Source organism: Phoxinus phoxinus (genome assembly GCF_949152265.1).
Source record: "Phoxinus phoxinus genome assembly, chromosome: 9".
In the NCBI taxonomy this organism is placed as follows: domain Eukaryota; kingdom Metazoa; phylum Chordata; class Actinopteri; order Cypriniformes; family Leuciscidae; genus Phoxinus; species Phoxinus phoxinus.
The window spans coordinates 23,413,505-23,439,557 of record NC_136884.1 but is presented as its reverse complement, the minus strand read 5'-3'; the positions used below and the strand labels follow the sequence as shown (position 1 = coordinate 23,439,557).

Here is a 26,053-nt window from a genome sequence, read left to right as displayed (position 1 = left end):
ATTATACACATGCTCCAAGTCTTCTCCATTTTTAGTTAATCTCTGTGGCAGAATTACAGTGCTACATTCTGGTCTGGCATGTATATTACATTGTTTTGAGTCGGTTCCAGTGGTTTTGTGTGTACGCAGATATTTCTTGAGACAACGTCGTGTTTACGGAATTTTTTTTAGAACGAGGGGGGAAAAACATCGGATAGAGAAAGCTCTGGCCTTAGTGATCCTGAAGACATTAATTAGCTTGTTCAGGAGTGTTTGATTAGGGTTGGAACTAAACTCTGCAGGAGAGTGGCCCTCCAGGACCAACGTTCCCCACCCCTGGTCTAAATTAAAGCCTGTCTACCTAAACCGCTTAATGTTTAGCAAAGAAGATGGTCAGGTGTGGCCACTGGAATAAAATGCACAAAAATAAAAAGTCTTAAATGAAAGAATAATAAAGAATAATACAAATAAAAGAAGTTGTCATGAAGCCGGACAAACAGATGAAACCCACGTTCAGCTGCAGAGTTAAAGTAGCCTTTATTTTAAACAGATTCACACTTTCTATTGCCATACTCTTTAACAAAGAACACAAACAGGGTCTCACATTTACATGACTTTTTACATGTATGTGCAAGTGTAATGTTTTTATTAGACTGATCACAACTGAATTGTTTTTCTGCAGAGTGAATGAGCAGATGATTGTTGAAATTGCTAATTTTTCCAAACCTAGTCACACTGAGGAAGACGGCAATTTCTTTTCAGAATGAGTCTGCAAATGCCGTTTCAGGTCTGTGTGATATGTGAAACTTTTCTCACACTGAAGACACTTGTAAGGCTTCTCTCCAGTGTGAACTCTCATGTGAATCTTCAGATTTCCTTTCGTCGTGCAGCTCTTTCCACACTGAGGGCAGGCATAAGGCTTCTCTCCAGTGTGAATTCTCATGTGATTCTCAAGGTGTGCTCGGTGTTCGAAACTCTTTCCACAGTGATGACATATTTGATGCTTCTCTCTATTGTAAATTATCATGTGATTCTCAAGGGTTTTTCTGTGTTTGAAACTCTTTCCACAGTGATGACACATGTAATACTTCTCTGCAATGTGAATTTTTACATGATCATTAAGATGATTCCTGTCTGTGAAACTCCTTTCACACTGATGACATACAAAACAGTTCTCTCCTGAATGAATCCTCATGTGATGATTAAGGCTTTCTTTATATCGGAAACTCTTTCCACACTGCTCACAAACAAATGGCTTCTCTCCAGTGTGAATTCTCATGTGAGTTTTAAGAGTTCCTTTTACTGTGAAACACTTCCCACACAGTTTGCAGGTGAAAGGCTTCTCTCCAGTGTGAGTTCTCATGTGGACAATAAGGGTTTTTTTCTGTGTAAATCTCTTTCCACACTGAGGGCATATGAACTGTTTCTGTCCAGTGTGGATTTCCAAATGGACTTTAAGGCTTTCTTTTAGACTGAAACTCTTTTCAAACTGTTGGCAGGTCAAAGGGCTCTCTCCAGTGTGAACTCTCATCTGGAGGTTTCTAGTTTCTGTTTTATGAGTCAGTGAATACGTAAAAGATTTCTCTTCAGTCATGAAATCATGGCATTTCTCATACTGATCTTTCTTTCTTATACTGTTTGCATTCAGTTCTTGACTCTCCTCTTTCAGCACCATCAGGTCTAGGGTGAAAATAAACAAAAACAAGTTAACACCAGTTTAATGGCACAAAGACATGAAAACCTTTAAACATGTAAAACATCTATGCTGAATCCTAAACCCACTAAACAACTGAAAAAGGTGTTACCTGTATTCTCAGAATCTCTTGTCAATATTGTCAATTCTTTGCTTTCTTTAGGACACATCCCAAATACTGCGCTGTTTCTCCCTCCCATCTTTCCTCTCTTCATTCACTCACACAATTCTCTGGATGTGAATACCACAACGAACACTTTATGTTCCACTTTAACTTCTTGTCTAGACAACATCTGTCCTCCCTCTTCCAGGCCAGTGCGTACTACTCCCTCTTTCCCCTGGTTACCTGATGTTCTTCCCTGAACACCGGACAAAACTCAGGGCAGCAGAGCGAAAATAGCTCTAACCGTAAGACCCATCTAACCTGAATATGTATCAGTCTCCATGCTGCAAAATCTTCATATTTCCAAAACAAGATCAACATTAGGCACGTTTCCATTACAGATTTGCATAAAACTTTTGCGATTTTTTTCTAAATGTTGATTAAAAAATATTGCGAAATGACAGCGTTTCCTTATGCGAGCGACTATTTTAGTTTTCAGAAAAGAGGACGGAGGCGTGGTTTGGGGAGGCGTGGTTAAGGGGGGAGGCGTGGTTAAGGGGTGGGGGCGTGTTTGGGGGGAATGCATCAAAAAATACTTGCATTCACAACCTTGCAACTATGTTATTGTACTTTGATACATAAAGTAATACATCCTTTCCATTCAACGTTTAGCCCGCAAAAATAGAATATATACATTTTAAATAGTTTAGCTTTTAACACCTTTTACATGAACCTATTTTTTTACATGGCCATAGGTTAAAATAAAAATAAATCTACTACACTATTTCAGTAAAAATCATCCTCCTGATGTTCTCTTGTAGCCTATACTTTCCTTATGTGGAAAAGGTCGCTAGCACCTTTATTTGACACTGACACGTACGTGCCGGCTTTGCAGGTCATGCACGGATCCCAACCGAAACGAAAACACAGGAATTTTCTCTGTAAATCATCTGTGAATTTACATTTGGGCTTTTGTTTTTTAAAGCTGTTAGCTACTTACATCTTATCTCGCACTTGACCGTAAACTGAAGCGTTGAGTCACGCTGCTAAAATTCTGTGAACAAAGTCCACCTACTTTGATTGATTGGTCATTTCAAATATTCTGACATTGACGAGTAGTGACAGACCAATGAGGCTGAGATGAACGGACACACACACACAGGCCCTCTGTTTTCTGACGTGCTCTCTGCGTGGAGCTGCTGCGGCATGGTCCCATGAAAACTGGACATTATCATGATTTTTTTTTTTTTTTTAAACGGACGCCCTGGACAGTACGTAAAAAGTGGACATGTCCGGGCAAAAGAGGATGTTTGGTAACCCTATATATATCCCTGCCACCGCACTAGTCATTATTTTTAATTGAAAGAGACTTAGGTGTGTTATCCAAGCATTAAAGGTACGGAAAGCCCCTTATACTTGTGAGTGGCACATATGAGGAGTTTCTCCCTCCTATCTGCTTCAAGCTCTTGATTGTGGCATTTCTTTGAGTTTTAGAATCCAGTATTCCTGCTATTTTTTTGTCTTTTATGAATTTAATAAAGAACTCTGTCTTCTGCAGCTAAACATACCACGCCATCTACATCAACTGACCTGTAAATGCACAAAAACTGTTTCCATTGCAGTTTTGCGAAATATTCCCTTTTCAAATTGCCTGAAAAACCACCTCAAGCGAGTGTAAAACATTTTTTGCGATAAATGGGAGTTTTTGCAAAATTGACGTGTTTCCATTGGGCGTATTTTCAAATCGCAATTTGAAGGGTAATGGAAACGCGGCTAGTGTTTAAAAACACACTCAACAAAACATCCTACTGTCTCCTCTGTCCCCCTCCACCACCCCTTTAACTGCTGATAATTTTGCTAGTTTCTTCACTGACAACACTACAACAGCTGTCAGTTCTCAGCCCCAGACACACAGAAACTCTGACCAAGCATCCACAGCCAGAAATCTTCTCTCCTTCCTTCTCTCCCCTCACTGAGGCAGATCTATCTAAACTTCTTCTCTCCAGTCATTCTACATCACATGCCCTCTAGATCCCATCCTGTGATGGCCGGCGATGGGGCCACACAGTAAATCGGTAACTAAAAAACACCCACATTGTTTTTGTTTGTTACTTTATTCTTTTAGCATTTCATGATTAAACGTTTGTTGCAGTACATGCCATAGATTTCATAATAATGACAGACACAGATTTGGTTCGTTTTTTAGTTTTATTTCCAATTTGTATTTATTTCATACCACAAGTGACTAGTTTGGGTGCACACTTTTTTTTTAAAGTTAATAATGTTATATTTTGTTAACATATATTTATTTTGAGTTTAAGTTACCTACATGAGAAAAGTGGAGGTTTGGCGCTGTCCGTTTCAGTGGAGGTCCGTTCCAATAAAAGGCAGGCTGGGACCAGTTACTGTCATTTTGTTCTGCTGTATCAATCCATGCTACATATTTGCTAGGGGGTGTAGGATTGTTTATTTTATTAACTATAATTATTTGAAGTGTATGTAACTAATTTGTTTGTTTATGACCCATTTCTTTATTTTTTAAATTAATTACTTTATGACAATTGTGTTAAATGAACAGTTGACTTCAAAATAAAAAAATATTTGCTCACCCTCAAGTTGTTTCAAACCTGTATGAATTTCTTCCTTCTGCAGGACACAAAAGAAGATATTTTGAAGAATGTCAGTAACCAAACAGTTGATGGACCCCATTGACTTCCATATGGAGGTATCTAAAGCTCATCAACTGATCACAGGGGTTCCCCAGGGTTCAGTTCTTGGACCCCTCCTCTTCTGCATTTACACTACATCACTGGGACCCATCATACAGGCACATGGCTTCTCCTACCATTGCTATGCTGATGACACCCAGCTCTACCTCTCATTTCAACCAGATGATCCCACAGTAGCTGCACGCATCTCAAGCTGCCTGGCGGACATCTCTCCATGGATGAAAGAACATCACCTGCAGCTCAACCTGGCAAAGACTGAGATTCTCGTCTTCCCTGCCAATTTGACTCTACAGCACGGTTTCACCATCCAGCTAGATTCAACTTTAATCAGCCCATCAAGGTCAGTCAGAAATCTTGGAGTAATCTTTGAGGATCAGCTGACCTTCAAAGACTGCTCGGTCATGCAGGTTTGCTCTACACAACATCAGGAAGATCAGGCCTTTCTTAACTGAGCATGCTACATAACTTGTTGTCTAGACCCTTGTCATTTCTAGGCTTGATTACTGCAATGCTCTTCTGGTTGGACTTCCATCATGTGCAATCAAACCTCAATTTTTGTCTTCAACGACATCACACCTCTCTTTTCCTCTCTGCACTGTCTACTACTTGCTGCTCGCATCAAGTTCAAGGCATTGACGCTTGCTTACAGATCTACCACAGGCTCAGCACCCTACTACTTCCACTCACGCTTACGAGTCTACATCCCTACCAAGAAGCATGCGATCTGTAAATGAGCGACAGCTCTTGGTACCATCACAGAGGCACAAAATCATTCTCTGTTCCTTGCTGGTGGAATGATGTTGTTACTGAAAAAAACTGTAAAGAATTGCACTTTGTAAGCTGCAACAAATATTCAAAATCATTGATATTTAACTGGCAAAAATCTGGCAATTCTGGGTTGAGGCGACATCTGATCCGTTCTCCCTTGTCAAAGTAAGCATTCCTTTAAATATAAAGCACTTCATTTATTTGATGGGGTTCCCTCTTAAGTCATATGCATTCATGCACTGGTTTTTGGCACTGGTTGTTGACATGCCAAACACATTGATTGAAATTCATATGTATTTAAATGAAATTAAAGATATATTGCACTGAATGTTAGCTTGTGTTATTGTGCCTAAGAGCATTATCTAGTCCACATGTAACACTAACTTCAAACCACAGATGGACATCTGTATTTCCAACTAGGGCTGGGCGATATGTAAAAAATATTTTATTAATAATCGCCTTTAAAAAATATCGCAATATCCAATTATATCGTCTACCCAAGCCCCGCCCCCAAAACGCCCCGCCGGAGACAACGCTACCGGACATACACCGTTAAAAAGTCATGTTGAGTTTGGCTGCATTTATCTAATGATAGCCTGCGATTTAATTCGTTTAATTGAATGATTGAAACGTTAAAGGTTTTACTTTGGTTAGTTTGAGCTTAAACGAGCATAAAACATTAGCTTTGCTGTTATGTTAGTGTTGCTAATAATTTCCACACTGTTCTTATCGCATCTGTGTTTGAAACGGATTTCGTTTCGCGAGGAGAAATGTCAAATAGGCTACAACTGAACTGAACAGAAGACAATTTGATGATTGTAATGGTGATGCATGATGATGTTATAGCAAGTGTCTTGCCTATTTGTTTTCATAAGGTCCGATGTTTCTCTTTCTTTCCTCTTTGGCGGTAGACCTACCTATCGCCTGATTTAATGATGATCAGTTTAATTTCCTTATAATATGTAGCGCTGTTTTTAAACTTGTATTTAAATATACTATATTTGTTATTTGTCTAGGAATTAAAAGCGAATTTTTTCGTTCTGCATGAGCAAAAACGTTTTTTTTTTTTTTTCTCCTCCTTTTTGGTCTTAGAGTTCCAAGGTCACCTTAAGCTGTTTATGAAATAATTTATAATTTATTCAGAGACAGAAGTCATTAAAAGTTATATTTGGGTATTATTTTGTTGCTTTTGTTAATTTATTTTTTTAATTTAAAGCAAATAAGTATAACGCTTCCAATATACTGTAACGGAGCTGCCAACATTGTAAACTCCGAACGCGTGCATGAGATATTCAAATCAACGAAATTTCTTCATCCATTTGCAATATAATGTAATTTTAATTTTAATTACAATGGTCATGTTTGTGCTTTTTGATTACGCCTATTTATTAGGCTATGTGCAATATTTAAATTAATATTCAGAAATGGGTAAAGTTAGCCTAATTCTACTATGTGTTTTTCTGATTAACTTTATTAGCCTGTAAACCAAAATAAAATAGGCCTAGGCTACTTGATTATATCATTTTGTTTTAATTGGATATATCTCTGCTTTTCTGAATTAACATGATAGTTTATTTTTTCCGTCTGCAGAACAAAATGATATAAAAACGAATAGCATATGAATAAAATTAAAATAATTTAAAGATCAAGAAATCCAGAAAAAATGTTTAACAAAATTACGAAAGTAGGATAAAGGATGTATGACCGGGAACGTATCTCAAGGTTGTGGCTACCCAGGAAACACGGAACATTCCCCTAGCGTTCCCGTATGGTTCCCATTTGGTTACTTTTTTGGGAACCAACCAAGAACGTTCCCTGTAGGTTATTTTTAGGTTTCATTTTATAACCAAAGGAGAACGTACTGGGAACGTTCCCTTTAGGTTATTTTTAGATTCTATTTTTATAACCTAAGGAGAACGTTCCGAGTTGGTAAATAGAACGTTCTATTTACGTTAAGAAAACTTTCCTGGATAACCAATAGGGAACGTTATTGGGAACCAAAAACTAGCTGGGTACACAGACTCTTGCAATTAGAGCAGTCAGCACCGAAAAACGGGCATATAAAATATTAAGCTAGTTAAAGTTACAAAAGTTCAGGGAGTTATTTTGATAATTATTAATGGTGGCAGCGAGTATTTTACTTTCTCAACCGAATACAAAAGCGACTGTTTACAGGGATATTTGAACTTGAAAAAAAGTGTGTGACGTCTTTCTGTGGTTGAAACAACAATTCTTTTGATGTTTATTTGATTCCATAAATTAACTAAGGATAATTGTGAGATATAATTCTGTGTATTTGTCCGTGCACTATGTGAGAGGCGGCTCGGGCTCGTTGTTTGAGTGTGCAGCTCAGAACATATAGCGCATGCAGAAGTGCTCTTTCGTCTTGCGCTTTAAAGAATTCTATCAAGAAGAATCAATTTTCTATTCCTAATCCTAACTAGCCTATAAAACATTTAATTCATATTATTGCATGTGAATAAATGTGTGTACAGTAACTATAGGGCTATGTGAAATATAGGCTATGTCTTTTTTTTATATCGACGATTATCGTCTAGAATCGACTGTTATAATCGGCATCGCGATACTTGCGAGACATCGTCGATATCGTTATATCGCCCAGCCTTATTTCCAACCACACAAGTTTGCGATGCTGTTTGCTAATGTTCATTGGAAAATATAGTTTCAGCAAATTACAAATGATTAAATTACGTTGACAACCATGGAAGATGTGATCATAGTTGTTAACGTTGCTTTTGGGATGTTGGGAAGTTAGGAATGTGCATTTTCATGTCTATTAAAAAAAAGGGGGTGCCGCTTAAGGGGTTAAAGTCATGAAAGGTTTGTGTTGCCTTCAGTACAGTTTGCACTGCAATATTAATAATATTACGTGTTGTCTCTTAAATGCACATTTGACAGTGAGTTGACAGTAGTAGTAGTAGCTTGAGTTATAATGCAGGTGTAAATGAACAAAAACAGTAACATTTGTAAAAGTAATAACCTCATTTTTACATGGTAAAATTTAGATATTCTGACTGTTTGAGTTTTATCAAATTTAACCATTGGTATTCTATAGTAGCATTCATTTTGATCACGATAACCGCAATTAAAACCATGCATATAGCACCTCACTACATGGTAAAATGTAACTATATGGTTTCTATGGTATTTGTATGAAAAACAGTAGCCTAAATGGGCTACATTTTGTATAAATGCACAAATGCTATAGCTTAATCACAAAAATACTGTAATTATATTCCATTAGGCTACTCCTTTAATACATTTAATACATCATATACACAATAATAAAAATATAAACGAATATCCCACGCTTCTGCCACAATATCATGGTGCAGTTAGAGTTCCTACATTAGCCTTAAAAAAAGCTTCTGACTGTATCTTGCACACAGTGTTTGTCAGCGCTTTCACCTGGCTTTAAACTAGTTTAAATCACAGACATTTGTGATCTTTGCTGAATTTAAGCACTTCTCTGGATCTCACAGTGCTGCTTAGTGCTCGCGTGATCAAGAACGATCATCGAGTAAACACATCTGCTCTAGTATAAACAGTCGGTGTGCGCGGTTCAAATGAGTATATAACTCATTGATCAGAGTGATCTGGAGTCTGTAATTCACATATAAAATATTAGAAAAATAGTGTCCTTGAAAAAGGAAAACTGAACCATTTTTGTGAAGAATTGTGAATATTGAAAATTGTTAGTTTTCATGTGCATCACACGAATATGAGACAAATATATATAAAAAAATAATGTATTAAATTTCTTACTTAAAGGAGAAAGTGTTTTTCAAGTCGTCACATTTATTTATATAGCGCTTTTTACAATACAGATTGTTTCAAAACAGCTTTACAGAGATGACAGGAAAATTTAGTATTATTTCCTTTTAAACTCTATTATTTCGAGGAGTAAAAGTGTTTCAATCAGTATACCAGGAAAAAAGTAATATTTACAATACATTTTTGGGGATAAATGTATTTTTTAGAAACTGCTGCATAATTTAGTAATAGAAATGAATGATTTTTAATGTTTTTAATTGACCGTTTGCAAAAGCCACGCCCCCTAGATATTGTTACTACGCCCGTCAAACAATTGAGAACCAGACACATAGCCATGGGTTGAGCTCCATAGTGATTGGTTTTGGAGTAATGCAGCAGCCATATCCTTCAGGCTACGACAGAAAGGGCTGCAATATGCAGTGGAGGGATATGTTAAAATAAGCAAAGACGGGAATATTACAACAATCGAGGCAAAGGTGTAACGTTACCGGTCTCAGTCCAAGAATGAGAAACCTCACGACCTGTTCTTGCAATGTAGCCAGCACAGCCTTGTGGACCAGTCATGTTCCTGCACTGCCGGGGTAAGTAGCCTACGTTTTAAATGTTAAATATTTTCCAGGCTATAACAGCTAACGTTACCGTACAGGCTGCCTGAATTTCCTACGGAATTATAAAGTATCTAATGTTCTAACTTTACTAACTGTTACTTTCGATAATAATGCTATATAGGACAACAACAACTGTTAACTTGTCCAGTTTTACAGATTGTATGTACTTAGCATATCAATGATCAATTAGTAGTTTAAGTAGCTAAGTTAGCTCGCTAGCTTTACTTACCTTAGAACAGACATATGTAACTTTTGCTTAATTAATCTTCGAGGCAGTTAGCTGTGAGTGAGGTCTCCCACACTGCTTAATCCATTGTCGGCATCTTTCCGCTTGGGTCTTGGGCTTTGGAAAGGCGAAAAAACGACCCCTCCCTCTAAACTTTTGGGGTACCTGGTATCAATCAGACTTGCAGGTGCCATATCGTTTCACCCTCTTGCTGAAATCACAATGTTTGACGGGGGTCCTTCTCCTTAGTTACAGTTACTGAGCTAGGATTGGACGAGGACCGAGGGTGGGGTTTTGCGAACGGTCAATTCAGAAGTAGTTATTGGGTTAATGATGGCTTGATGTTACACAAAATAACTGTTTTGTTTTGGCTATTTCTTTGTTGTTTTACTCATTTAATTTGTGACAAGTTGCATCTAGAGATAAAGAGGTACAGTACGCAGAATGACCAAAGAAAGACTTGAATGAAAAGAATGAAACCAACCTGTTTGTTCCTCAGTATCTTCTTGTTTCACTCTGAATGTTTCTTCAATCTCAATGTCTTCACTCTCTTCTTTAATAAACGCCATCTTTATAACAGTGTGTCGCATGGATCTCAGTCGCTTCACCAGGAGTTTTTCTGTTTGTTTAGACACTCTGTCATGTTCAAGATGAGAATAATTAACAGAAAGAAAAATGAATCCAAGCTAAATCTCTGTGTGCGTCTCAATCAGCTCTAGTTCAGTAGTCAGCGCCTACTGGTAAGAGACAGTCAGAGGGTTTAAATTACATAAAGCCAAAATACACTCAAAACTAGCATTAAGCCTCTTATTTAACAAAAGAACACATAGCCTATTATATAAACAATAATACTAAATATTTAGATATTTATGATTTACATGTGGTTTGTACATTATATTTAATAATTACACCGTCTTGAAAACATTGGCAGTTGATTTGTAGAAGTTGTCATTACACACGTTTGTGTTGTTGTTCTTGTTGCATTTACACGGTTGTACTGCAGGTGTCGTCAGCGTGCTGTGATTCGAGCACTACTAACTGTCAATCCTTTTGAGAAGCATTTGATTCAATTGAATTTGAATTGGTTTCAAAAAACGGGTTTCTCTATCATTACTTGACAGTGACCAAACAGCGTGTGAATGATGAACTGATTTACATGTAGGGAGCGAAATGAGACGCACATTTTCTGTTACTCATGTATGGATGTGCTTTACTCACAAAAAAAGAACGTTCATTAATGTTGTTAGAAGCAATACATAACTATTGTTACCTTCATTAATAATCAATCAAGTCACCATTCTCTATATATGTGTCTGAACGGGTTGCAATGATTTAAACACAAACCTTTCTTCAGCTAAATCACAGACGCAGGAGCACGGAGCAGCCTTATGACATCATGTCGCCACACCATAATAAAAGTCCTCCTCACGCTAAAATAATAATAATAGAAAATCACAAACAGAAAACACATTCAAATGACAAAATAAAGGATTGATTCAAAGGATCAATCGCAGATTCCCAAAGCTATCAATACCACTGATATTTGTTCAATTTTTTTTCTCCTTCTGGCTTATATCTAAATATAATTACACAACCTACAGAGCATTTGTGATATTCATTTGTGTGGAGATTCAAGTAGATTTGTAGTTAACTCATTCTCTAGGATCAAGTTGTGTGTTTTTTTTGTTTTGTTTTTTTTTAAAATAAGAGGCTTAATAACAGGGAGCTTATAAGTTTTTGGGAGGTATCCTAATGACAATGATGAATTAATAATATTACAAGAAGATCTATGTGTGGCCTCTTACAAAAATAACCTACAGGAATCCTGCAGGATTTTCATTTTTTCTGCAGGTATCATTAATACCTGCATGAATTATACAATCCTGTAGGATTTTTCACTTGTGCTGCACAGCAGTCCTGCACTATTAAAAAAAAAATTCTCCAGGAATTCTAAAATGCTGCAGGATTTTTCGCTTGTGTTGCACAGCAGTCCTGCAGGAATTATAAAATCCTGCAACATTTTTCACTTGTGTTGGATGTTTCTGCATGTTTCTGTTGTACTGAAGGGCTCATTCAGCTGTGCAGCACAACACAAGTGAAAAATCCTACAGGACTGCCGTGCACCTCACGCAGAAACAAAATGTTTTCGTACAGGAGTTTTTCCTGTACGAAATGAAAAATAAATAAATACAAAATGAAAAATAAATATAAAAAAAACCTACATGTTTTGGATTCAAGATAGGCTATATAATGTCTAGAGACTAGAGAATAAAACTCTGATAGTTGCAGTATTTTTATTCATACAATTTTTATTTAATTAGATTCAAGTACATTTATTTAACTATTTTAGATATATTATGCTCTGGCTGTTGGCAGCAATAGAAACAATGAGTCTTAACAAATAAATGAATACAATTAAGAGGAAGAATAGATTTAGGCAATAATAAAAAAATTACCATTTCTCCAAATCATTTCAAAATTATGCATTTATGCAAACATCCAAGACATTTCAACATTCAAGATATATGAGTCTGTGTACTGTACACTTTTACCTTTTATAATATTAAAATGCAAAACCAGCTATTTATTTTTAATTCAACTCCCATCTATTTGGTTGGATGCAAAAAAATAATAATATTTGCAAGAACTGGAAGGTCCTTGAGGTAGACACAGGTTGAATGTCTGTCTGTGCATTTGATAAGTTCAACTGAGTCTATCCCTCTTTCTTTTAAAAAGCTTGTTGCTGTTTTCCCTGATTGTCACAGGCACACGCTATTCACCACTGAAGCTACCTTCTTCCCAGAGGAACAGCATGTACCCCACCCACAAGAACCAAGGCAAAAGAATGTTGTTTAAAACAATGCAATTTCCTTTATTAAATATCTTTGCTAAATAAAGAGAGTCTGTGGGGAGTTGAAGGAAGGCGGAGCAATAAGGGCGACCATGAACCAGGACACTCTTGTAACTGTTAATCAACAACCACAAGATAGTTAAAGCCTGAAGAATCCCCCTGAAAAGGTGAATAAAAATATATTTGTTTATTTATATAGCCTATATTCACATAAAGTGTGGTGCAGAAGTCGTAGAAGGCATGTTAACTTTTGTAACGAAATACAAATTTGGTATGATTACCCCCTTCCCTATAAAACAGCTGGCACACTAAAGCAAAATATATCACTTTTTTGATGAAGAATCTAACAAGCCGAACACTTTTGCACAGTATGTAGTCAACGTTACATGCTTTTAGATACTGTGTCCCCAACTTTTTTTCCTGACAGACACAGGGGCGAGGAACTGGTCCAACTGTCCTGACAAGTTGTGGACGGGGTGGCACATCATGTTCTGCCATGGTGAAAGATCTGGCGGTGGCAGTGTTTGGGATAGAGACGTTGGCCACACATGGGCTGTCTGGAAGAGCTGGCAATGCTAACAAAGGCGCCTTAGCAAAGCCAGCTCTTGAGGACAAAGTTGTGATGATCCTAGGTGAGTAAAATGTCCTTCTTTTCAACATGATGTTGCAGTTACGCAATGCAAAATTGCAATCATATGTTATCACATATGATAAGTGGAATTGCATTCACAGACACAGTACAAAAAAAGTTTCCTGATGTTCCAAAAAAGTTAATCAGGGCAGCACTAAGAGAAAAGTTAAATGATGAGCACAAGATACGAGTAAGGTATAATTTGTCACACACACACACACACACACACACACACACACACACACACACACACACACACACACACACACACACACACACACACACACACACACACAGGTTAGCATGACTTATAAGGACAGTTTCTTCAAACCAGAAAAAAAAGTGGTTTAGGGTGACTATGACTTCCTTTTATGACTTCCTTGTAATCCATTTGTCCTCAATAATCCTGTTTTTTGTCTTCTAGGACACATGTCCTTGTAAATCAGCAAAAAATTCAGGATTATGACCCATATCAATATCACCAAGTGTAGTGTCATAACGAATGCCTTTAATCAGCTGCCACTGCCACTGCTGTGTGGGAATCTTTATAGAGCGATCATACCATGTTCGACTGAAAGTGAAGCCTTAAGGTGTGTGCACACTACAAGCGACAAAGCGACACGTTACCATTCATTTCAATGGGGAGCGGGCGTTTTCCGGCAACACACGCGATCGCGGCCGTTGGCGACCTGATGGGGCGTGTCTGGCGACGCAACAAAGTTGAGATGTGTTTAACTTTATGCAAATGAAGAGCGACTTTCGGGAGCGACAACCAATAGGAGTGAAGTCAGTGGAGTGCGTGATCATCCGTCACTCTCTGACAGAGGCAAGTTGAACGAGAAGCTAATTTTAGCAGTCAGAAACTGTCCTATAAGTTGTGATATATCTCCGTGTGCATACAGTGGTATTCACAGTACTGACTCAGAGCTTTGATTGGTTTCGTGGACCCATATAGACCGGTATTTGCCCGTTTGTTGCAATTAAATAGCCGCGATGGCAAAAAGCACTCACAGTTTCTCGTTCATCTTTAATATTATGCATGTTATGTACTGATTCCATTTATATTTCGAATTTTCCTTCCAAAATGTTTGTTTGTAGTGGCAAGAAAACGGATTTGTTGTCTACAACATGGAGAAACATCCGTGAATGTCACTCACAAACATTACTAGGCAACCAGTAGCGGGAACGCCCACTAGCGACCTCACCGCAGGCCACTGGCGACCTGCAGCGACAAAGTCGCTTGTAGTGTGCACACACCTTGATAATGTCAGAGTGAGGAGATGACACAAGGTGCAGCTACTTTTTCTGACACTTTGCAAACACAATTATTAACACATAGCAGGGGTGTCCCTACTCGTGTCCTGCAGAGTTCAGCTCCAGCTCGCCTCAACACTCGTGCCTGGAGGATTCTAGTATGCCTTGATTGGCTGATTTAGCTGTGTTTAATAGGGGTAGAGCTGAACTCTGCAGGACAGTGGCCCTCCAGGGCCCACTTTAGACACCCCTGGCTTTTTACAATTTTCATTGAATCAAATTATATATAATTTTGCCAACAATAACATTGCAAACCTTTGCATCATACCTGTTAAGTTAGTCATAATATTAAGATGTATGAAGCGCTATAGAAATAAAGGTGACTTGACCTGAATTTTCACATCCTATGGGTCTAACCAACTTTACAACAAAGCTGTTCCCACAAATCTACATATGATTAGATACAGTATTATTTGTTTTCTGTAAATCAAGATTAACCATATCTATCTACTAAACCTTTTCATAAATTTCTCTGAAATTGAATAAAATACCTGCTCAGTTGATCTGCAAAGTTGCCTAATTAAGATTATTTAATATAAAGCACTGACGAGTAGCAGAGAAAATAAACCAAATTGACTAGAAACTCAATATAAAATGCAGATCTTTTGTAACAGTAAGAATTCTCATTTTTGATTCGTTCATCTTGAAGTACTAAAATAAGAGTAATTATTGTTACTCTACAATAAATAAATAAAACACATCGCAAGTCTCATACCTCAAAACAACCTCAAAATGGGCTAGGGCTAATTAAAGTGTTGGTTAGGGTTTAGTTTCCCCTTCTCCTTGATTTAGAGAGGTTCATTCCTCTGCATCAAGCAGGTACAGTTGAGCTCTTTATGCATGTTCACTGATCAATGTTTGTATGTGAATGAAAGCCTGAATTAAATCGGTTAAGTCATGGTGTCTCGTCAGAAGACTGGATTAAACCACTCCATTCAGATGGATTTGTTTTACCGTTTCTTTATAACTGTTTTGAAGCATCAGAGTTTTGGTTGAACATATTTGGTAAATATCTTAATTTGTGTTCTGAAGATGAATGAAAGTCGTACGGGTTTGGAACGACATGAGGGAGAGTAAATTACAATGTCTAAGCTTTTGGTCAGTAATGTTTTCTATATCATTACATTTTGTGTTTACAGTTAAGAACAGGAGAGAGGCCGCACTATGCATAAATTATCTTTTTATTTGTGTTTACAGTTAAACCTGCCAGCACTAGGGAGCTATCAGAGGTTGAGGAGGTGCAAATTAATGACATTCTGCAAGAGGTCCTAAGTCTTGGCATATTGAATTGAAAGCCTAAATAATTTCAGCTTTTATATTTAAATTTAAAATGTCACATATAGGCAACTGTCAAAAGTATGTAATTTCCATCATGCATATGAAGTGACAAAGCCATATAAGAAATTGCTAATTTGCTTTATTGGCTTTTTCCTTATTATTATGATTATTATTAATTAATTTTTTTAATTAATTAAGATCAAAATCTTCAGAGGCTAAAAAACCTGCTAACTTCTGTCACCGTCTCTGCATCAGTGGAAGTAGAAGAGACACCCACCATGTCTGCATGGACCAAAAGACAGGTCATCTCTGGAAAAACATTCAGGGCTGCAATGCCAGAGATCTTAAATTGCATGTTGGCTGCAGAGATGGTAACCCAGCATTGCTGTCAACAATGCAAAACTGTTGATGCTGTTGTCCGGTGCCTAGACTGTGTTCCCTCAGGAAATCAGTTTTTCTGTTCAACATGTGACGCCGAGATCCACAGAATTTTTTTTTTCCATGATAGGGAAGCTATGTTTGATGGTTTTTAAAAACCCATTCCTCCAACATCCTTCGTGGTGGTTGATAAAAGTGGCCAACATCAACTCAGTGAACAAGGTATGTTCAGATAATGTAGTAGGTGCCCTCTGCAGTTTCCTTTAACTGAATTTTTATATATATATATATATATATTTTACTTTGTTGAGTAAATGTGTAGACATTACTGATATTACTTTCTGAAATTTGATTTACTCCAGTGTGTATGCTTCCAATTCCTCCACCGACGCAAATCTGTTCCTGTGGTCCAAACCAAGACTTCAAAATTATCCCAGGAAAGCAGACTGTATTGGTGACTATCAACGGTATGTTTTGTCACTTCCTTCTACCTTTTTACAGATGGTACTCAACCAGAATGAGACTTTTACCGCCGCCGTTCCCGCGGCGGTAAAATTGCGGGGGTGTATTTGCTGCCTTTGACCGCTAAGAGGCGCTACAATCGCAGACTTTGAAAAGTGTCAGTTTATTCTCTCTATTGCGTAATCTGCCGCCGCGCCGCGGCTCTTTGAGAGTGTTTGAAATGTGGTAAAACAGATCAATTCAAGTTAAACAATTAGTTAAATGAATTCATATAATCACAAGACTGAAATTAAATGTAGGCCTAATACATTGAATAAATAATGAAAACATTTCAACAAAACATTGCAATAGAAAAATATTAGGCTACATCAATGAGGGTTTGCAAGAGCAACGTCTCATCAGCGGACCGACGGTATAGCGCAGTGGACAACGCAACAGCACGAGCTACATGGAGCTTCAAGCGATGCGAGATCGAATCTCTAGCTTTGGCTGACAGCGTTAAATGTTTTACCATTCTTGATGCTTAGATAGGTAACTGTTTATTGAAGTCAAGCGTTTTGTTTAATTATCAATGGCACAAACATACATTTGCTAGATTCCAGTAGAGCCGCTGCACAGACGACAAAACTGATGAAGGAAGATTATCAGCCGATCGCGTCAGAAAATGACGAAGCTATCTTTAATCTGCTAAATTATTGTTTTGTGAATCATCCACGAAATTGAGATGACTGACAATTGATACCTGCCATAGCAAAGGAAGAAATTTTTAAAAACAGATCCTGGACATTTCAAGGTTTAAATAAAGTGTCGGGGGCAGTTTATTTATTTACAACAGGGTTGCATCGAGTTAGAGTTTATTAAGTAAGAAACAGAATCTTATTCTTGCGACATTTTAAATCTGTATTGCCAAATAAATTGCAGCTAAATAAACAATTAAAACAGTAAGCTAGTCTACAAAACGAAAATAGTTCAAAGCAACATAAATTAAGATTTCCTTTGCTTCTCTCTCGCGCTGGATCTCTTTTATTTTAGTTTATTTAGTTTATTTCTCTTTTATTTAGTCTCCCTGCACTGCGCGCGCCGGGTCTCTCTCGAAATTAAACAAGATTTCAGGTACCCCCATTATACAGCTGATAATACTGATGTCGCTGTGTGTCATCCATACAAATAACGAAAAAAAAAAACTGTAACAAATGATTGAGTCTTGCTTCAAACAGAATGCCTGGTTGAATTCACCGTACAATAAAACGAGGTGGATCGCGAATAAGCGCTCTGTATCTGCTGCTCACTCGCATTCGTTTAGTTGGCAAGAACGCGTTTCGTCGATAGTTCATGTTTAGATAATGCCAGATTGTTGACAAACACACTACTCAAACATGTTAAAATTCTACAAAACCAGTTTAAACAAATAATGCACATTATATTTATTAGTTTGTTTATATTATATTATAGTGATTCAAACTGAAATGTTATGTGCACTTCAAATACATAAATCTTAAAATGTAGGCGTGTGTGTGTGTGTGTGTGTGTGTGTGTGTGTGTGTGTGTACTCTACAACAGTACACTCTAAAAAATGCTGGGTTGTTTCAACCCAATTTTGGGTAAAATATGGACAAACCCAAATGTTGGGTTAAAAATGTAGGCTAATTGAAAAATTTAACCCAATGGCGTCCATATTTTACCCAAAATTGGGTTGAAACAACCCAGCATTTTTTAGAGTGTACATGCTTTCCAATCACCACCAGCAGAGTATGAAGAAGACTACTTCAAGACAACATTTCTGGATGTAACACTACTACACACTAACACACTACTCAAACATGTTAAAATTCTACAAAACCAGTTTAAACAAATGGGTTGAACACTTCAACTGAAAGTGTGTGTGAAACCTCTTTAAATACAATACATAAAACTACAATATTTATAATTTAAGGGCCTACATTTGGACACATCGAGAGATTTATCTTTAAAAGTATTTTGCCTTTGCCTGGTCATCAGGCTCACTCTGCATATGAAAGACAGAACATTCAACACCTCCTGAACCCCCAACCCCCCACAGGCGATCAGAGCTCGAGACCGACTTAAAACAAAGAAAAGTCGGAATTCACACTAGACATTAGCATTAGGCTATAGTAAAGTGTTGATAATGAAATAATTAAATTATTTAGGCTATGTAGGCTAATGTTTCTGTCATAAAAGTTTATTAATAAACATTTAATTATTTCAATAATTGAAGAAATAAAACACTACCTCGGTTTGGGCCAGCTTTTTCCAAGCAAACCTAAATACAAACGCATGTTCATTTGTTGTCATGAATACAATGTTCAACTCAATGTTAAATTCCACGGGGATCTTTGGATCCTTACAACCAGGGTGCGCGATTTGTGAATTAGCTATTATTATTTTTTTTATATATAAATCTCGAACCACAGTGCTTGCTGCTGCTAAACTAAATAACATTTATATAATAATTATGAACTTAAATGAAACAATATCGCAACATTTCGACAAATAAATTATCTGATCTGTTTTTACAATTTAATTCAGGGCGATTTAGCCTAGACTACATTTAATTATAGCGAGATTTTCACCCTTGTCCGTTCATCATTGGGAAGCGCTCACAGCTAGTTTGAGTAGATCCTCTGCACCTCTCGGTTTCATACGGATTACCTAATCAGATAACATTTATTAAATATTTAGACATTTAAAGGCTTTAGACATAGCCGATTTCTTATCGTGACTGAGCGGAGGAAAGTGGCTTTCGGTTCATTTTTGTGACGCGCAGTTCCTGGAGACAGAGACGACAGATAAACTTTTGAATAAAAGTTTGAATATGAATAAAAGTTTACAGTTTTGAACGATGTAGGCTACTCTACTCTGATCTGTATGACTAAAAAACTACGGAGTAGCCTAACTGGCCTAAGTTATTTTATCTGTCTGTTATGAGAAAAATAAATCCAAATGAACGCGCCGCCGCGTCTGCCGAACATTAATTCAACATGCCAGAATAAAACCCGACTTTAGAACAATGGATAGTGCCACTCGGCGTGGTGTGCCAAAATACTTAATTATAAACTTCAATATTTCATTCAAAACAATCTCAAAAAGCTTTGTGACATTTTGAAAGCCGTGCATGCATTAAGGCCACTGGAATGAACGTAACTGAAACTGGTTCTGATTTTATTGTTAGTCGTTTAAACGAGCCTGTTGCATATCTTTACATTATATATTTTAAATGGTCTATTGGTGAAGTAATTTATAGCATTGATTACTGTGGAGGGAGGGGGGATTAAAATAATTCAGCAGAAGCAGGGATGTTTAGACCAGAAGGAAATCCCCGTCCCCCTGGCAAATCGTACCTTGCTTAAAACCATGTTTTACAAACTCTTTATAGAAACCAAAAAAAAAGGCAATCCTGTATAAAAAAAGTGTTTTGTTTGTTTGATTGTCTGCATTAATAACAGGCTATGACATGCATTAATAGTCTAAAATGTACAATAGTCTATGTTTTTTCGGGATGCGAACCCGTGTCATCCAAATGACCGATAAGTCAGTTCTACCACTCGGCCATGAATGTAGCCTACTCATTTAGAAAAGCCCGGTTTATCCAATCTGTTCCAGAGAAGCGCTCATTCGTCTTATTCCTCAATAGAGTAGTAAACAAATAATCAGCTTCTTTGCACCTAATTTATTTTTGTTCGTTATTTTTGTTATTATTATTATTTTATCACGCTGCTGCTGCTCCCAACGGGCAATAGGCTTATGTCGCCCACCGACGTCTAGGCTACAATATGAAATAAAGGCTATATTGTTCTCGTCTCTATTTTTAAATTATGATTCTATTTTTCTGTCCTAAACAATGTTCTATTAGTAGCCTATTTCATCTGTTAATTGACATTAACCCCGCTTACATTTCAAAATACGGCAATAGCTGCTGTTTTGCACAATGTCCCTCTGCGCCACCTGGCGGTCATTTCGTGAATGACTTTGAAATGCGACTGGATTATTTTTACCGCGGTAGTTTTGCCGCGGTGCCTGTCGCGGCGGTAATAGGCATTCTGGTTGAGTACCATCTGTATATCCGACCAGATGAAGTCAACCATAATAATGGCTTACTATATTCTTTTGTCCTGTGCTGTACAAATACTAGTCAAATAGTAAACATATTTGTTTTAAAGGGATAGTTCACTTTTAAATTAATTTTTGATATGTTTTAGCTTACCTCAAGGGCATCCAAGATGTAGGTGTCTTTGTTTCCACAGTATTTTCAATTTTGATATTTTTACGTCAAACCGTTCTTGTCTGTCAGTCATATCATGCAGGTCTATGGGGTCCGCCTCAAAGAGCATGCACAGAGAAGTCCAAATTAAACATGATTTAATGACTCGTAAATGTAAGTACACATTGATGGCCTAAGACACGAAACAAGTGGTTTGTGTGAGAAAACAAACAGTATTTATATAGTTTTTACCTCTTGTAATCACAGTCACGTCCAAGTACTCTGAGGGCGCGGGCGCTTCTGTCTGCGCAAGTGCCGGAAAGCCCTGGAAGTGATCTCTTGCGCGTGTACAGTACGTCACTCAGATTTCAGAAGTTTTACCTTTCACTGTGAAGATCTAAACATATTTAGATATACAGGATATCGCAATGGAAGACGATTTCGGTATATCAACAGACAACGTTGAATTTATTTCACAACCATATTTATTTGAACCAGAATACACAGATCAAGAACTCAGAGCGATGGAGGATGAAGCATTCGCTGCAGCAGCACGTCTCCAACCCTCAGAGAGACAGAGATCTCTTCAAAATTGATGGTGTTCTTGTAGCAAGTGTTGTGAGATGCCAACAGAAGTGGAGAGCATATGTTGTCACGAGTGGAACCTATGCCACATAAAATCTCTGTTCTGTGTAAACAATGAGTGACGTACATGCGCGAGAGATCACTTCCGGGGCTCTACATTTTAACAGTGTCTGGAGTGTGTGGGTATTTCTCTACGGCGCGGCACTCATATTCAGACAACATCGTTTTTCAGATATACCAGCAATTTGCTTTAAAAATATGAATTACTCAATGACACATATTAAACACTTTACAAATGACAATCTTATCTAGCTACTGTAAATCCCTGGGAATTAAGTGTTTTGTAATAAAACTAGCTAAAACAGCATGACACAGTGAACTTACTAACAAATAAATGAAAAGAGAGGGTGTATCATTTTATTTCTTTATTACTATTATTTTTTTGCAATTTGGAGTAGCTGAAGGAATCTTTCCTCTCTCTCTTTTGTCTCCCTTTCTCTCTCTCGCACTTCTCGGTCTCTTCTTTCTTCTCTTTCTCTGGCCTCCTGTTCTAGTCTCTTCTCATGCTCTCGTCGCTCTCTTTCTTTCCTCCTTTTCCTCCATCTCTCTCCATCGCCTCTCCTCCCTTTCAATGGCATCCCTTTCTCTTTCAGCTTCCCTCTCCTCCATCTCTCGGATCATCTCAACATCTTTTCTTTTCCTCCCTACTCTTTCACGCTCTGACCTCACTGAGGATGGAGAGGCAACAGCAACATGCGGCCCAGATGAGGCAATAAGGGTGGGTGGTGTGATGGAGGGTCTGCCCCCTATTGCCTCATCCATAGCAGAATACCATTTCCAGGATGCTGCTGTTACATCTCCCTCAGTGCTCACCCCAGTCTGTGGACATTTCAGATCCTACAATATTTGAAAACAAACTATCAAGACAGTCAATTGTATTGTAAACCATATGATTCATTCAATTATTGCATTACAGGGCCGAGCATGATTAATTCATGACAGAATTCTCATTTTGGAGTGAACTACAATAAAATAAAATCTTACTTTGTATTTTTGTTTTAAGGTTTCCCTTTTTAAAAAAAAAATCTGAACAGCAGACATTTTGCCCTCCAGCCTCTGCTCTGTGATAAAAACTCTGCAATAAATGCACAGAAATCAAGCATAAAAGGAATGCAGTAAGAGCTTGAGTAGAAATGTTTACATCAACTAACTTACCATTTAATCTGCAGCACTTGAATAAATTAAATATTACATTTGTCTTGTATACTTACTCGAAACCTTTTTTTGCAGCGTTTCTTTTTCCAGTGAAGAGGGCTTCATTAGCCACTCTCCACTCAATCAAAACACGGGTGTGTTCATCAGCCCCTGCAAAATCAACACAGAATTTAACAATAGTAATGAACCATGGTCAATCTATTAATGTTACATTGACAAGCTGAGGTACACGTGTTCATTTGAAACAAATTATTAACAGTATTAACAGTTAGCCTGCTATGTAGCCAACAAATATTTCAGAATATCAACACTGGTAGACTATATAATCGTTTTAATTTACTTTAGTTTTGTAACTATCTCATTAAACTGTTAAACAACGAACATCTTTGTTTAAAGAAAACAGTGTTAGCTAGCATTAACGTTAGCTCGGTCTATTCCGTAATAATAATGATAAACCTATAATTTTTCTGAACTTGCTGGAAAAGGACACCCTCAACAAGCCAATCGTTTACTTATATTAAGTTAAACAAATACAATTTAACCACAAATAAACTAAAAGTGTTTTCTAAAGTACTTGCACTTGAAAACAGCCGCGTCTCAGTTTTCTGCCATTTTTCAAATATAACGACAACTCCTCTCTCCCGTGGCATCATGGGATAGTAAAGTGTCCATCGTATGCGCACTTCAGAATCTCGCCGGAAGTAGTAGGTCATCCGGGTACTTTTCGCGTACTGTTTTTCGAATTCTATGAATTCGGACATACTACTCTGCTCGCGTACTGTTTTTCGCATACTATATAGTATGGAAGTATTCGATTTCGGACGCAGCCATAGTTAACATTACTATCAGTGATCATACTGTACTGGTCATTCTGGTTTAACAGCAGGGCTGTTTGTAGGATATGCTTGCTAAACCCTTCCAAAAGTTCTAACTGCACAATTGCAGTTGTGAAAGCTTTTCTTTCATTATTATCCTACCTCAGAACATATTATATTTTCACATATTAAACATCAAAATTTGCTCATGGCACCAAATTCAATTGAGGATACAGAAACAGAAGATTTGAATGACAAAGGTCTTGATCTTCTTCTTTGGAGCAGGTTAGGTGGGGCGGTAGAAGCCAGGATGGTGCAGGAAATACTGTTGGTGAAGAGGTGGAACAGGTCAATAGCTTCCTTTCAAGGGCAGCTCTTACTACAAAGTATATGACCAAGTCATGTTGGTTGAAAAAAGTTTTTTTTCAAAGGGCTTTGTTTTTTATAGGCAGAGGAGATATGATAACTGTGCTTGCCATGGGATGGAACCATAGGAAGGTGCAAAATCTCCACAAGACACTGGCGAAAAGATTAGTCAAAGTAAGAAGCCTACACTGCACATTAACCCACTGAGTCTGAGGTGTTTTCTGGGCCCTGGAGACACTATAATCAAGAAAGTGGTTCATCCATTGCACTCCGGCTATGCGGATCCCTGCGAATTCCCCAAATGTATAATCTTGACTGCATAACTGGCAGTGGGGGGACTGTGATCGCGCTCTCCCTGCATTTTTTTCGGGGGCAATTGTGGTGAATTTTGCAGTGATGCTATATTTTTTATTTATTTTTAGATAGACTACACAGAGAGCAGAAATGAAAGCAGCCAATCTTGAAAGTCTCAAACTGGAGTTAAACATCTCTATGGAGGATGCAGATGCAGGGTGTGTGATGTCAATGGGCAGCCACTGGTATGTCATCTAGTCGCTGGTGTATAAATTGGTACTTTATTTCTATATATTTGTCTACATTTTTGCAGTGATTCTGTTTTCTGTAATGGTCAACTTTGCTTATTTCTGGTTTTCAAGAGAGACACAATACTCACAGTAGCCAGGAAGAGCTCCAGACAGAAATCCATGAGATTATTTATTCCATCCGAAGAAAGAAGCATGATCTGTATTGACAAAATGGTATATGCTACTACATCACTCAACTTGCATTTTGTTTTTTGTTTTTTTTCTCTAATAATCTTTTTTTAACCTTTTTTTTACCTTTTTTTAACGCAAACGGAGAAGACTTGGTGAGCTCAAAAAGACACTTAGAGAGAAGATAGTGCTGTACAACACCAAACCAGAAAATTGACACTGAAGCAGCATGCAGTCTCTCTGATGATTTTGTTCTGCCCTGGGAAGCACAAGAAGATGGTAAGTAATGTTTTGTATTTTTGTGCTTTTTTAAATTCACAAAATTCAGTTGATTGTAATAACAGTCAGCAATTTAACACTGCCACCCAGCAAAAAAGGTGCAAAATACAGTAAAGAATAACACATTATATATTCTGTTGTTATCTGAAATATAATCTGTAATGTTCCCATATGAAGACATAGTGATAATCTGATAGTTATTGTTACTCCTTTAACACATTCTATACTAGTAGTGGTCATCACTTTTTTGCAATAACCAAACACATTTAAGATGAAAGCCATATCTATCCTGAAATAGCTAAATCCAACCCAAGCATTAAAGGGACAATAAGTAGGAATTACTTCCATCTAGTGGTGAATTTGTATTTTGCATTCAAACTAATTTTGCTCTCAAGCGCCTCGCTTTTTCAAATGCGCGTTGCATCTACGGTGAGTAGGGTATAAACGGAGGTCGGAGCCAGCTGCAAATGGGTGGGTTAGCAGCAAGTGGGTGGCGCTTTAGCCGCAAGTGGGCTGTACAAACTTCCAGAGGATTTTGATTGGTTTATTTAGTATCACCTGTGTTGTAGTAGAAATTGGTTTATGCTCCACAATTGGTGGCGGTAATGTGTAAGTTTTGTTGCGATCCATCAGAAAACAAAGAAGAAAACCACTTTCACATGTCAGCGTGCCGTTGAGATACTGTCTATGGTTGAGATGAAGGGGTAAGCTTGTACAGGTTTTAGTTTTGTAAAAAAGTTTTGAAAAAGACCATTTCATAATGGCGCTTGTACACTGTTTTTAGTCTTGATGTATTAAAAAAGAATAAGGGTAAAGTGTATCCAAATAAATGTCTGTTGTTGTTTTTTAGTAGCACACAAATTACAAAATCTGTAACGTGCATGACAAGTTCTTTTCTGTATTCCATTTCTACAATTTGCTCTCCAGATTATGGATTCTGAAGACCATAATAAGGTATTGTGGCAGTGTAATTTTAGTACGTTTTAGGACTCCATTGATTTTCAAATTGTAAATGTCTTAAACGTTTTGTAAATGGATTTGATATT

General features: G+C 37.5%; 1 protein-coding gene and 2 long non-coding RNA genes across 6 annotated transcripts; 1 reads left to right on the top strand and 2 right to left on the bottom strand.

Moving 5' to 3' along the window:
• LOC307003876 (uncharacterized protein) lies at positions 1–11,453 on the bottom strand. Of its 2 annotated transcripts, none has more exons than XM_079622734.1 (3): positions 11,246–11,453; positions 10,386–10,537; positions 1–1,659 (listed from the first exon to the last, which is right to left on the bottom strand). In XM_079622734.1, the coding sequence occupies exons 2-3, from the start codon at positions 10,489–10,491 to the stop codon at positions 710–712; spliced, it is 1,056 nt and encodes a 351-aa protein (XP_079478860.1). In that variant the 5' UTR covers positions 10,492–10,537; positions 11,246–11,453; the 3' UTR covers positions 1–709. The 2 variants fall into 2 exon arrangements, with proteins under 2 accessions (XP_079478860.1, XP_079478859.1); XM_079622733.1 differs by having other exon boundaries at positions 11,120–11,262.
• LOC307003879 lies at positions 9,237–24,773 on the top strand. Of its 3 annotated transcripts, none has more exons than XR_013798860.1 (8): positions 9,237–9,648; positions 12,667–12,919; positions 13,180–13,384; positions 16,484–16,575; positions 16,716–16,820; positions 24,098–24,189; positions 24,438–24,554; positions 24,672–24,773. It is a non-coding gene; the product is annotated as an uncharacterized lncRNA (long non-coding RNA). The 3 variants fall into 3 exon arrangements; XR_013798861.1 differs by lacking the exon at positions 24,098–24,189 and adding an exon at positions 14,482–14,673; XR_013798859.1 differs by lacking the exon at positions 24,098–24,189.
• LOC307003880 lies at positions 22,704–23,971 on the bottom strand. Its single transcript, XR_013798862.1, has 2 exons — positions 22,891–23,971; positions 22,704–22,754 (listed from the first exon to the last, which is right to left on the bottom strand). It is a non-coding gene; the product is annotated as an uncharacterized lncRNA (long non-coding RNA).
• Positions 24,774–26,053: the final 1,280 nt, after the last annotated feature.

Excerpts from the sequence above, each read along its gene's own strand:
- LOC307003876 (XM_079622733.1), bottom strand. Across the intron at positions 1,660-10,385 it reads AGATACTGAGGAACAAACAG|ACCTGATGGTGCTGAAAGAG; the intron begins GTTGGTTTCATT and ends TTTTCACCCTAG.